Source organism: Danio aesculapii, chromosome 2 (genome assembly GCF_903798145.1).
Source record: "Danio aesculapii chromosome 2, fDanAes4.1, whole genome shotgun sequence".
Lineage (NCBI taxonomy): Eukaryota > Metazoa > Chordata > Actinopteri > Cypriniformes > Danionidae > Danio > Danio aesculapii.
In genome coordinates this window covers 37,009,543-37,023,951 of record NC_079436.1, presented here as the reverse complement: position 1 = coordinate 37,023,951, position 14,409 = coordinate 37,009,543, and the positions used below count along the sequence as shown (strand labels likewise).

General features: G+C 34.8%; 1 protein-coding gene across 1 annotated transcript; it reads right to left on the bottom strand.

Moving 5' to 3' along the window:
- Positions 1 to 2,225: 2,225 nt before the first annotated feature.
- On the bottom strand, positions 2,226 to 12,065 carry samd7 (sterile alpha motif domain containing 7). The gene is made up of 8 exons (XM_056467413.1): positions 11,963 to 12,065; positions 11,710 to 11,833; positions 9,578 to 9,702; positions 9,412 to 9,490; positions 8,653 to 9,332; positions 6,278 to 6,399; positions 6,079 to 6,189; positions 2,226 to 2,462 (listed from the first exon to the last, which is right to left on the bottom strand). The coding sequence occupies exons 1-8, from the start codon at positions 12,063 to 12,065 to the stop codon at positions 2,226 to 2,228; spliced, it is 1,581 nt and encodes a 526-aa protein (XP_056323388.1).
- Positions 12,066 to 14,409: the final 2,344 nt, after the last annotated feature.

The window sequence follows — 14,409 nt, the reverse complement described above, 5'->3', positions numbered from 1 at the left end:
TAACATTTTAAAAAGAATTTATATAGCTAACTCCATCTAAAGTAAGACAAACTTTAACTGAAACCTATTACAGTATCCATTGAACAACAAAAACAGACCCCCCCTATTTGTATGTTGACTTTATATTCTTCATTTATTATATGGTAAATGTATGTGTATTAAAAACAAAACAAAAAAAATAGATTTGATCTTTCGAGGGAAAAAAGACAGAATTCAAGTATCTAAGTAGATTCAGACATATTAATCATGTCTTTTCATGTTCTTTTTTTTGTTGCAATTTTAGGGTGTAAAATATTGTATGAATATTTTTAAAAATGTATGAAACCAAACAAAAAACAAATGAGTAATAGTTTTATTTTATTCAATTTACTAGAACTTCTATGTTAAGCTGCTGTGACCCAATCTACATTATAAAAGCGCTATAGAAATAAAGATGAATTGAACTGAATTATTTCCTCCCTATATTATAAATCACATCTTTTCATTTGCTGATATATATATATATATATATATATATATATATATATATATATATATATATATATATATATATATATATATATATATATATATATATATATATATATATATACATTTTTTTCAAGGCACTTCTATACAGCTTAAAGTGACATTTAAAGGCGTAACTAGGTTAATTAGGTTAACTAGGCAGGTTAGGGTAATTAGGCAAGTTATTGTATAACAGTGTTTTGTTCTGTAGACTAACGAAAAAAATATAGCTTAAAGGGGCTAATAATTTTGACCTTAAAATGGTTTTAAAAAAATTTAAAACTGCTTTTATTCTAGCCGAAATAAAACAAATAAGACTATCTCCAGAAGAAAAAAATATTATCAGACATACTGTGAAAATTTCCTTGCTCAGTTAAACATAATTTGGGAAATAAAAAAGAAAAAAAATTCAAAGGGGGGCGAATAATTCTGACTTCAACTGTCTGTGTGTGTGTATATATATATAAAACAGTTCTGTCTGGCTCCTGAATTTGATAGCCATGTGACAAATATTGCAGCTGTTGGGCAACATAATGTACGTTTGAAGCTTTTTTAGTCAAGAATGCAGTTTATTTATAAGGATAGACAGCGTGCTGGCGGCCATTAGCCAGTCATTGAGCAGAGTAAAGATGGTTGACGTTGTTTATTCACAAGATGGTGACAGAGACCGCATAATAAGCCCTTAGAGGAGGAAAAACAGCATAATTTTTAACTGCAGCTGAACTAATAATTATTAAACAACTTTTCAAGTCAATCTCTCTCTTTTCTATTTTGTAGTGCTGTATTTATACCATATAATTGTAGTGTATTGAGTGTGAGATGGGACTCATATTAGGAATGTATGTATTTTGTGTTGGCCACTCTTTGTATAACTCTGAGTTACTGTTTGGTTGGCCAAAGAAGAAATGCCTGCATGTGTTTTTCTTTATCGCAAACACAACAAATCCAGTAGTGTTGGCACTGCTTTGGCTTTTTCGGGGATAATTATTGTGATCTCCCAGTTGCAACAGAGAAATATTGGGAATGTCTGTAGACTGATGGCATTTTATGCCATTAAGTCTTATAATCTTAAAATGTCAGCAATATCACCTGTTTTGTCATCACTTTAGACATTACAAAAGAGAATCATTCAAACACATGCTCTATAGTGACGTTTGTGAAGAAGCAACGGTTTCTGCTCTTCTGACCTTCAGAATGAATGACGGAAGAAAGTAGCTCCTCTTACAAACAGGTTTTTAGACTCTTGTGTTTGATTTCCTTTTTTATATACACGATTATGCTGTCGAACTGTTGTATAAACGCAATATCACACTCGTGGCAGTGCGATATGGCTGTATATCATCACTGGAGAGACACTAAGGCACTCGGCTTGCGGCCAAACAAAAAACAATGAGTAATATTTTTATTTCCTCCATAGCACACATGACATTAGATAATAATTCAAGTAAAAACCAAAATATATTTTTACAATATAAAAGGCTATAATGACAAAGACAAAAACTGATTTATAATTGCTGACTAACTTATTACAAAATATACATATGTAGAAAAATCCAGCATTTAACAGTCTATCAACTTTTTGGAGTCCACATCACGTCCCTATTGCATAACATGTTACATTTGTGATGGATATTTAAAAATATATAGTATACATATAATCCAGTATGTCGTAATGCAGTAGGGGTCAGAAAATGATCTTGAGGTATATGTCCAGTAGTTTAGGTGGTCTCGCTCATCTGGCTCGGCGAGGGATTGTCAGCCTCACTCACAGGCTCTGCAGCTTTAAGAGCGTCAGTGTCTCTGGGGCTGCTGAGCATCTCCACACTGTTGCAGTTGAGCGGAGAGCTGATGTCTGACGATCGGTCCACACTCTTCTCTGGTGGAGGCTGAAGGCCAGAGACGGGCAGCGGCAAATTCATCATGTTGTAAAACATGTTACCCAGCCGCCGGGACAGCTGAAAACACAGTAGGAGAGTTCAAGGTTATTCTTCAATCATTTTCAAGCTTTTTAAAGAGGCTATTTGGAGATTAGAACCCCTAAAACAATGAGTCATATACAGTGCTCAGCATATATGAGTACACCCTCCACAAATCTCTCATTTTATAGGAAGCTTTACAAGATTATATATGTGCATATCAGTGGTGTAAAGAGTACTGAAAAATCAAACAGGTACTTAAGTAAAAGTACCATTACTTGCCTAAAAATGTAGTGCAAGTAGAGTAAAAGTATCTATTATCTTTGTAAATATTACTCAAAGAATGAGTATAAAGTAGCCCTTTCAAAAGTACTCAGGAGTAGTGAGTAGTGAGTATTACGCTGTAAAAAGCTGATTAATTTACATGTAATTTGTGGATGTGTGTAAACGTAACATTCTGTAGTGCATTTAGTTACTGTCCAGCAGGCACACAACATCATAAGACGTTAATATTAGGCTAGATTTAGATCATGACATCATGACGTCAGGTGACCAAAATTCATTGTCTAGACAACATCTAAGGACAATGTTATTTTGATGTCCAATAGATATAGATGACGTAGATATTTCGTTAATTTTAGGTTGTGTTTGAAAGTAACTAAGATCCAACATCGAGCCAACATATTAAACCTGTGTCATATTGACGTCAGATACTGACATTTATTTATCAGGTATGGCAACCAAAATCCAACGTCTGATAGACGTCATAGTGGTAACGTCCACACAACATCAAGCTGTAACATCATTAGATGTTGATATTTGGACATCTTCTTGGACACTTTTAATGCTTCCAAGCAGATTGCTGCAATTATAAATGGCCCATGTCTTGAGGTAGTACATTATGATGTGATTTATCTTCTTTTGATTGAACAGGAATCACAAGACTGATTTTTCTAATCCCCATAGACAAGAAATAATAAAGTAGTGACTGCAGGTTGAAGGAAAGTAGTAGAGTAAAAGTACCAATACTGTATTAAAAATGTACTCAAGGGGAAGTAAAAGTACACATTTTTAAAACTGCTCAGTAAATTACAATTTCTGAAAAAACTAATCGATTACAGTAATTTGAGTATTTGTAAATTGTTACTTCACACCACTGGTGCATATACATTAGTTTAGTCAGTACTGAAGCCAAATCTGGAGCTGATCTAACAAAATAAATTTCAATAATGGTTCAACATTTAGTAGGCCAAATGTTTATGTTAGGGAAAAAAAATAAATACAATAAAAAATAGCAAACATCAAGAGAAACAAAAAATATATTCAATTTTGTTGAAATGTTGTAGTTTGTTATTTTTTTGCAATATTTACATGAATTTAAATGTTTTGTCTTTCTATTTCTAAAGATGTTCTGTGATTAAAATAATATTTTAATAAATATATCTGTTTAATGAATCTGTTTTGTTTAAATGCATCAACATATATTGTAATATACAATATATACTACCCATATTCACTAAAAAATGGATAAAAATATTCATTTTCAAAATGGGGTGTACTAATTTGTGCTGAGCACTGTAGCTATTTGGAGATTAGAACCCTTAAAACAGTGAGTCATACAGATATATGTGTTTATTTTATTGAAATTTTTACTTAAAGATATAGTTTACCCAAAATAAAAAAAAATCACTATTTACTCAGCTTCAAGTGTTTCCAAACCTTTATAAGTTTCTTTCTTCTGTTAAATAACAAAGAAGATGTTTTGAAGAAAGCTGTATCCATTGACTTCCATAGAACTAAAATCAAATACTATAGAAGTCAATGGTGGCTGGTTTTAGCTTTTATGTTCAACAGAAGAAAGAAAGTCAAACAAGTTTTTGACAAGTGAAGGGTTTGCAAATGATGACAGTCTTTTTAGTTTTGGGTGAATTGTTCCCTTTCATTTAATTTTAACAACTGACCCTTGTTATATTTTAGTTAACCCTCCTGTTGGCTTATGGGTCAAAATGACAAGGGCGCCATTTTAACAGCAGAAAAAATACCTAAACACTGATTTTTCATCTCGAAATGTAGTGACTTTTCCTAAAAATGACCCCAAAAAAACAAAACAAAATTGTCATTTTCTATTTTTAAACTTTCATGAAGTCTGAACACATAATGTTTTTTCTTCGGGCCAATTTCTTTACACAACAAAGCACACACAGAGACACACACACACACACACACACACACAATAAGAATCCTCTGCTTTAAATTGAATCAATACTGTCTTGCTTAAAACATTTTACACTTAAGCAGGTACATTTATCATGAGAAAATATACCCTTCAGTGTAGTCAAGAACGAGTGTAGTCCACTAATTATACTCTACACTAATCATGGTAAATCGATGCATTCCCAGAATTTGTGATGAAGATGAGTTTGTTTCTTCATGAAAAAACAGATTTGAGGGTTAAAAATTGAACTGATCTGCTTTATTTTAGAGGTTTAGTGAATGCAAGTCATTTTTGTCACAAAGGGCGAGCTGTGTATACAGAATTCAAGGACACCACAAGGGTCTGATGTCAAGCATCCAGATGTCTGATATCAATATCCAGGTCCAAATGCTCTATCAGATCCCTAAAGTGAATTGCAAGTAATATTATTCATTCATTTTCCTTCAGTCTCTATTTCAGAGGTTGCCACAGCTAAATAAACCGCCAACTATTCCAGCGGATGCCCTTCCAGCAACAACCCAGTACTGGGAAACACCCACACACATTAATTCACACACACACACACTACAGCCAACTTAGTTAATCCAATTCACCTTTGAATTGTGGAAACCCATGCAAACATGGGGAGAACATGCAAACTCCATACAAAAATGTCTCCTGGCACAACCGGAACTCGAACCAGCGACCTTCTTGCTGTCAGGTGACAGTGCTAACCACTGAGCTACCGTGCCGCACGCAAATACTTATATACTATTATATAATACAACTGTGGTGACGCAGTGGCACAGTAGGTAGTGCTGTTGCCTCACAGCAAGAAGGTCGCTGGTTCGAGCCTCAGCTGGGTCAGTTGGCGTTTCTGTGTGGAGTTTGCAAGTTCTCCCTGCGTTCGCGTGGGTTTCCTCCGGGTTCTCCGGTGTTCCCCACAGTCCAAAGACATGCGGTACTAGTGAATTGGGTAAGCTAAATTGTCTGTAGTGTATGAGTGTGAATGAGTGTGTATGGATGTTTCCCAGAGATGGGTTTTGGCTGGAAGGGTATCTGCTTCGTAAAAATGTGCTGGATAAGTTGGCGGTTCATTCTGCTGTGGCGATCCCGGATTAATAAAGAGACTAAACCGAAAAGAAAATGAAGGAATGAATGAATAGTACAACTGTAATACTATTGAAAATTATTATTGTAATGTTTATATCCAATGCCAAATCTCAGATGGCAAGACAGTGGTTCATATTTCTGAATAGTTAAATGAATGGTGTCTGGGATGTACAGTATTGTGCACTGTGATTTTGAAAAAGATTTACTTTAATCTGTGATATGACTACACTAATCTCATTGACAGCTATTGGGAGAGTTTTCTCTGATCAGATGTGTAGAGACTTGGAAATAGTAACTGACAAGCAGAATTTATTCATAGAAAAATGAGTTTGGAAACGTTGTGAATACCTGTGAGCGTATCTTGAGCGCAGGTCCGAGCTTTAGCCCAAGTGTATCTAGAAGATGATCCTCTGTAAGAAGAGGCAACGTCTCTCCATCAATCATGTGATCTTTAAAAGTCTGCCATGGATGACACAAAAACAATGAGAAAAACTGAAAAAAATCCATAAAGTTGTAATTTCATGGTGTCATTTTAGATTTGTGTTACCTGTGCATATTCAGCACAGCTTGGTATTTCACTGATAAAGCTGTAGACGTCATCAACTGTCCACTTGCGAATATCTTCTGATGAAGACATCTCTTCTCCATTGAGAAACATATTAGGAGGTCCTAGTTGATAACAAAACAAAACCAAACATCAATAAATTGCACATATTATATCGTAATAATTGTAAGATCTCTTAAAATAAGTACAAATTAATTTAATTGACACTACTAAACATGTAAAGGAAGTTAAAGGAAAGATTTAAACCAGTGGTCTCAAACTCAATTTGTGGAGAGCAGCAGCTCTGCATAGTTTAGCTTCAACCACCTCCAACTCACACCTGCTTAATAGTCTGTAGTAGTCTTGAACATCTTGATTAGTTGGATCAGCTCTGCTGGATTAGGTTTGGAGCAAAACTATGAAGAACTGCGGCCCTCCAGGAATAAAGTTTAAGACCTATGCTCTAAATTTCTAGATACTTGATGTATATAGCCAGGAATTATATTTGCAGACACCACTGAAACGATTTGATTAGTTTCAGGGATATACTGATTGATATCTCAGTATTAAAATTTACATTGTTCGTCTATTTTACACAGCCAGTTATGAACTCACAAATGCATCCAAAATATATATAGTTGAAGTATTATTAGCCCTCCTGAAGTATTAGCCCCCCGTATATTTTTCTCCTCAATTTCTGTTTAACTGAGAGATTTATTTATTTTTTTTACAAATTTCTAGACAATAGTTTTAATAACAAATTTCTAATAAAAAATTTCAAATTTATTTATATATCTTTGATGCTAGTCTCCAGCTTAATATGCAAAGTAAAGGAGTACCTAGGTCAATTAGGCAAGTTAGTGATTAGGCAAGTCATTGAGTAACTGTGGTTTGTTTTGAAGACAATTGAAAAAATATTTCTTATGGGGCTAATAATATTGATCTAAAGTGCTTCTTAAAAAATTAAAAACTGCTTTTATTCCAGCCGAAATAAAACAAATATGACTTTCTCCAGTAGAAAAAATATTATAGGAATTACTGTGAAAAATTATTGCTCTGTTAAACATCATTTTGGGAAATATTTGTAATAACAAATACAAAACAAAAAAAATCACAGGAGGGCTACTAATTTCATCTCAATCAACTGTATAAAATATTCTCAGTTTCTATGTTCACAACTTACAGTATATTTTTAGAAATAATGGTCTCTGATTTTTTTTCTCCAAGTATGCTAAAAGACTTTTTATTTGTCAGTAACCTGGGTTAAGCGTTTCCGATGAACTGTATGCTGTTACAAAATAGGCACGTTTAAGGTTTGGTTTCTTTAAAAATCAGCGATCTGCACTGGCACTAGTAATATCTGATATAAAGTGGGTCTCAGATTGTACAAGAAGCACTGCATTAAATTACATTTTTCCCTGCCATGTCTTTAAAATATGAACATTTATTTTACCCCAGTGTATAGGGTAAATGCCGAACTAGTGTTGTTCCCGTAATGATAAACTTTCGGTGACCTGTTATTTTGAGTTTTTTTCTATTTTAAACGATTCCTTTTACAGCATCGATGTTGTAATGTAATTACAATACAATCAGTTAAATAGACTTTGGCATTCATTTAGTTGCTCAAGCGTAAAACAAGACAAAATGCCGTTTACTCGCACGCGCCCATCAGAATCGGCAGGCTATTCTGAAGCCCAATTTATATCTGATATCACTTAGCTATTGGAGATCGCTGATTTTTAAAGAAAACAGACCTTAAACACGCCAATTTTGCAATAGCATACAGTTCACCAGAAGCGCTTAACCCAGGTTACTGGCAAATTAAAAGTCCTATTAGCATGCTTCGGCATATACCCTATTCAATGGAGCTTCTGCGCTAGCTTGCCGATAGTGATGGGCGCGTGCGAGTAAACAGCATTTTGTCTCATTTTACGCTTGAGCAACTAAATGAATGCCAAAGTCTATTTAACTGATTGTATTTTGATTACATTACAACATCGATGCTGTAAAAGGAAACGCATAAAATGTAAAAAAGTCACATTAACTATTCACCAGAAGTTTATCAGTATGGGAAAAAACACTAGCTCCGCATATACCCTATACTGCCCTGCAAAGGCAAAGTGCTGTAACTGCACATTTACTCAAAACTGAGTAAAACCTAAAACATCTGTGATGCCTTGTGACAAAGTCTCCTGGTTCAATTTAGTGTCAAAATTACTGTCAAAACAAAATACAAGCTAGTGTAAAAACATTACAGGCTTTTTGTTCAGTTTCAGTGTCTACATAAATACTGCACTTTGCCTTTCTATGGCAGAACAGTATAGAAATAATGGTAAAAAAACACCAAAACGACCACAGAGTGAAACTAACAAACACACCAAGCGGCAGAAGTCCGTTTCCTGGCACAGGGAGCATGTAGGGCATTCCTGTGAGTGGACCAGAGGCAGACGGGTAAAGAAACTTGTCTTGAAAAGCTGAGCACGGGTTGGACATGTCTTTATCACTGGTGCTTGCATTGCAGTTGCTGACTTCTGCGCATCCCTCCTGTCCACTAATGCACGCCTTGCGAATCCCAGGCTCTCCTTCCTTAAAACCTTTCCTACTGCCACCAGAAGACAGCTCTGTTTCGGCTTTGGTTTGGTGTGGTTTGCTGCTGGTGGCGTCACTTCCTTTTCCTTCAGCTTCTTTTTCCTCTCCCGAAGCTGCTCCTGGACTCTGCTCGATGTTCTTCTCTTCTGATTGGCCCTTGGGGAGAGTGATGTTGCTGTCTGAGCTCTTGTGATTGGTGGTCCTCCGGCCTGTCCTGCGCCCTCGCTCCCTTTGCAGTGTGCTGATGGGTGGGTAAGGACTTGACATGAGGAGACTGTTGGCGTGCAGGTCTTCGAGAGCAGTGCGGTGGACGAACACATCGTGACCGTCTGGGAGTCTCTGACGGCCCCTGAAGGCCATTGGATTGGGTTGGATGCCCTGGTACATCATGGGATTCTCAATACTAATAAGACCCTTTTGGTGGGCGTTTTCCAATTCTTTTTGGTGCAGGATAGCATTCATCTCCATCCTAAAAATAAAATTTACTTATTACATTTATTTAAAGCAAAATATAAATCTGTGTTGGAAACAAAAAGATTGAAATGTACCTGGCTATGTTCTGCTTGTGAATTAACTCCTGTCGCCTGGCAACTGTCTCCATGCTTTCAGTTGGAAGGAAGTTGTAACCTAAAAATGGATAAATGATCTAAAGTTAGATGGTTGTTCCTCGGAGAATCTTTTCTGTTATGAGCCTGTATGTAATTCAGCTGTAACCTGTACCGGGATATCCTCTGCCTGGAATAACATTGGAGTTTGGGGGCAGTTGTTGGCCGAGGTGGGCGCCCATGTGGATCTGTCTAGCATCAGCTGATACCATGTCAGTGGGCGGCACCAGTTCCCTGAAAATCAAAAACATTCATTTATGAGTAAAGTACCACAAAATAGATCTTTACTGACATTATTTAAAAACAATCAAAGAGTGTGTCGAAGCTCACAAGGATTGGCAAAATAGAAACAACTATAAATATAAACAAGAGAAATAAACAGTGAGATTAATGTGTGCAAAATTACAGTAGTAAATGTAAATAACAATACTCTGAATAACTATATATATATATACACACACACACACACACACACACACTATACCAAAAAAAGTGTTTAGGATCATTTGTCAAAAAAAAAAAAATTTGTCATTTGTCAAAAAAAAGTGCCGTGCTGCACAATTCACAACCCAGGCTCATTATTGATTTGTATCCCTGCATACATTTCTGGACAGCGCAAACTACATCACAGGAGGTACTTTTTCAGTTTTTGTTTTCGCAAATCCACCAGAGGCTGCTGTGCACGCTTTTTCAGGTCTCAAATTTCTTAATTTCTCTCGCGAGTGCTATTAGTTACATTTCCATCCACCTATTTTTGTGCATTTTGAATATGAATATTAAAAACGGTTGATGGAAACGCCAAATTGAAAAATGCGCATAAATAAAAAAAAAAAATTGCATAAAAACATTTGCGCACAACTGAGTAAGATAAACTGTTTATTCGATATAAGAAAAGATGCGCATAAACTACGATGGAAACACTTTTATCAAACAAATTCCAGGTTTTCGCTTTAAAAACAGGTCATGTGATTTTGATATAAGAGATCATGTGATGATAAAAATGTGTGAATGGATAAACCAGCAGGCAGAGCACATTGTAAAACATCTGAAATGTTGTTTTGGTCATTCTAAAACGCCTTACCGTTTCAGTACTAGTGTTATTATATTATTAATTACCTCCAGAATCAAGAGCGTCTGTGCTCAGAGTGTGACAACGTCAAACTCCACCGCGCGTTCACTGCATGTCAGGATTTCCTTCTTAGGCGCAGGTCATTTATTAAATGAAGAAAAGATTTACGCAGCTTCTCCTACCACAGAAAGTTCAGTTTTTATCTTTGATATTTGGTGCCAGATAATCAGGAAATGACGATTTTGTTCACTTTGACTCATTGGATGGAAATGCTGCTTTATTCACACATCTTTTAATGCGATAATCCAGTTTTACGCATAAAGTTAATTAGCATTTTTGGATGGAAACATAGCTATTCACACCTGCTGTTCTCTCGTAAATCCACCAGTGGCATAGGTAAGCAGTCAGCTGATACAGAAGCCATTTGCTCCCCATAGCATTCGTTTTAAAGACGTAGCTCTGACTACATAATTCGCGCTCTCCAGAAATGTATACGGTGGTACGTTTTCACATTGAGCTGGTGTTGCAACTCCAGTTAACAGTGCTTTTGGAATCTGTGTTTTTGAATGGAATCAAACATTAATATTAAAACATTAATTTAAATGATTCTTCCTGATTGTATTTTATGATTTTCTTACTTTATTTCTTTAAAGTATTTCTTTATTTCTAGTTATATTTCAAATTTATCCCGGGCAAATTCTGATTTAATGTTACCTTTATTCAAATCAGCAATTTTTGACCGGTAATGACACATGCTTCTCCCAAAATATAATAAGACGATGTACAAGAGGCATCATTGTGAAAACAAACCTCTTTGGGTCAAAATAGTTACTTTACTAAAAGTTAACTTTAAGTAACTTTAAGTCAGAATTTTTCCAGGGGTGTAAATAATTTCAGACCTGATTGTATATATAATGCTGAATTGACAATGTAATTTAGTTTACAGGGTACCTAAATAAAGTTATTGTTAATCAATAGACTTAACAATTTTAAAAGGACATTCAAAAATATTGTAACATGATATTCATAATATGATTATTAATTTTAAAAACAAACAATACTTTTTTATTTTTTAATGCAACAACTAAAAAAATGGCTCTGAATTCATTTACAAAACATTGTGGTATTACAGATTCTATTTTAATGTCTCAGTTCATTTAATTGTAACATACCTTTCCATGAAGCGGGGATCGAACTGTGCGGGCACACCCTGCAGTCTCTGTTGCCCCTGAGCCAGGATCTGTGGAGCCATGGCCATCTGGTTCCTCATCATGAGCTCCTGCCTCTGCCGCAACTCTGCTTCACACACAAGAGAACAAATGATCAGTAATCAGTATCGGTATTAGAAGCAGCTCTGTTTCTTCATTCCTTCAGATGTGTTTAAAGTATTTAATGGACTGTGCTTCATCTGTGATGAGCTCTCACCTCCAGCAGACATGCCATTGACCAGTCTGTACCAGTGCTTCTCATCAAGGGCACCCTGCTCGCCCAGTGCTGTGATCTTCCTGAGCTGCTCACGTGGGGTCATGACACTGACACAACAACAAACATACACATGAACACATTAAAAATAGTGGACAAAAATTATCTTCATTCAAAAATATCATCTTTAATATTCAGCTGAAGAATTGTCATGAGATGATGAGGGTGAGCTAATTATGACAGAATTTTATTTATTTCTTTTTTAAATTAAAAAATTTCTTTTTTTGGTAATCTTTAATTATTCAAAACACACCCTTTAAAGGGATAGTTTACCCAAAAGAACATTTCCTCATCATTTGCTCACACTTATTAATGGTTTTAAAGTGTTTTATTTATTATTTCCTCTGTTGAACACAAAAGAAGATATTCTGAAGAATGTTGAAAAAACAAAACAGCCAACTAAAAATATTAGGGAACTCAATGGTTGTTTTTCCCACAGTCTCCAGTATATCTTCATTTTTTTAAAGGTTTGGATCAAGTAGATAATAAGTAATTGATGACAGAATTTTCTTTTTGTAACGCCCCACACATTCATTCCACATCAAACATACTTCTTTAATGTCATGAAGCAAGTTTCAAATGAAATGCAGTAGCTTATAATCACATTATTTATGATGCTTAAATAAATGTTTTTCTGTGAATGTGTGAGACTTCACAGTACAATAAACTGTAAATCATTTTGCACTATAAACCAGTCCCTTATAAACATTAGCCATGGTTTTACTGAAATAAAAAAAGGGTATTGCAGTTATACCATGGTCACCACAAATTAATCTTGATTTCACTAATATAACCATTGTTGATTTAACCAGTAACCACTGTATTTTTAGTAAAACACAGGTTATACAAACGGCAATTAATCTGCCAAAATAACAAGTGATTAAAAAAAAAGTTAATACACGTTTAGCTACTATAATTAAACCTGGGTTAATTATATTAAAATATTAGTAAAAAATATCTGTAAGTAAATGAAACTCAAACACATTGAATTAACAAATGTGCCTGTTTTAGATGAAATATAAGTAAAGACTCATGATGAATCTGCGAATCAGTCAAACCGATGAGTCATTTATTGACGAGTCATTGATCACTCTCAATGATCATTGGTCACAAACCAGCTTATACTATGTAAGGAGCATTAACTATTTAAGGAGCAAAAAACCCACACAAGTAATACACATACTGACAAACTGGCTGGAACATGATGCATTATGCACATATTCATAGACATTACTGAAATACCAGAGAGAAAAATAACATTGTATTAACACAAGACCCAACCGATTCCTTTGGATCCTGCAATCTAATAGCCTACTGAAGACTATATCTTTTCTTGACAGGTCAGTGAATAAACAACACACATTTATGATGCAACTAAGGTAAAAGTATGTAAAGAATGATCTTTAACATCAAAGTTACAAAGAATCATGGTGTAATGAAGTACCTGTTCGTAAAGCAGATCCTCTACTTTATCTTCTCTCAGTCGTCAGATATTTCCGTAACGTCACTCCTGCTAGTCTGAGACCGAGAAGCCAGATACTGAAAGAAAATGACAGGCTGTTATCAGTTTGTCATCATCTTTGTACCTAGTTTGAAATATCCAGTTAAAATTTGCTTGATGTTGGGAATTGATTAGTTTAGGGTTTTTCCCATTTATCTTCTATGATATATAAGCACATTTTAGAGGTAATAAAAAGCATTTATTAAAAATCAATATGACATTAAAAAATTATATGAAGTTTTAATGCAAAAGTTTAAATGCAAAAACCTCTAAGTGCCATCTAAAATTTATTATGTTATGTTTACTAATTTCACAGTAAATGCAGTGAAAATAACATATTAATTGACTTAATTAAATAATTAAATATTATAATTAAATAATACATATTAGTAGACCTTTCAAACTTTCAAACTTTCAGATGGCACTTAGAGGTTTTGGCATATGAACTCTTCAAATATTATACTTTATTTATATATTTACAGTTCCAAACACTTATATATAAAGTGAGTGACTTAAAATGTGGACTATAGAATCAAATGAACAATAGAACAACATGTAAATAGCATGATATGTATGATAAATATACTATTATAATGTTGTTACAATGTTATTAGAAGGTAGAGCAATTTTCTCTAATTGTTGTAATATTTATGTAATTTTTAGCATTCATTCATTCATTTTCTTTTCGGTTTAGTTCCTGTATTAATCCGGGGTCGCCACAGTGGAATGAACCACCAATTTATACAGTACATGTTTTACGCAGCAGATGCCCTTCCAGCTGCAACCCATCTCTGGGAAACATCCATACACACTCAATCACACATACACTACGGACAATTTAGCCAACCCAATTCACCTGTACCACATGTCTTTGGACTGTGGAGGGAAC

Bases quoted from the DNA above. Each gene is read 5' to 3' on its own strand.
- samd7 (XM_056467413.1), bottom strand. From the start codon at position 12,065: ATGACCCCACGTGAGCAGCTCAGGAAGATCACAGCACTGGGCGAGCAG. The intron at 9,703-11,709 runs GTATGTTACAAT...TTTGATTTTCAG, and splicing joins GATCCCCGCTTCATGGAAAG to GGAACTGGTGCCGCCCACTG. The intron at 9,333-9,411 runs GTACATTTCAAT...TTTTATTTTTAG, and splicing joins CACAAGCAGAACATAGCCAG to GATGGAGATGAATGCTATCC.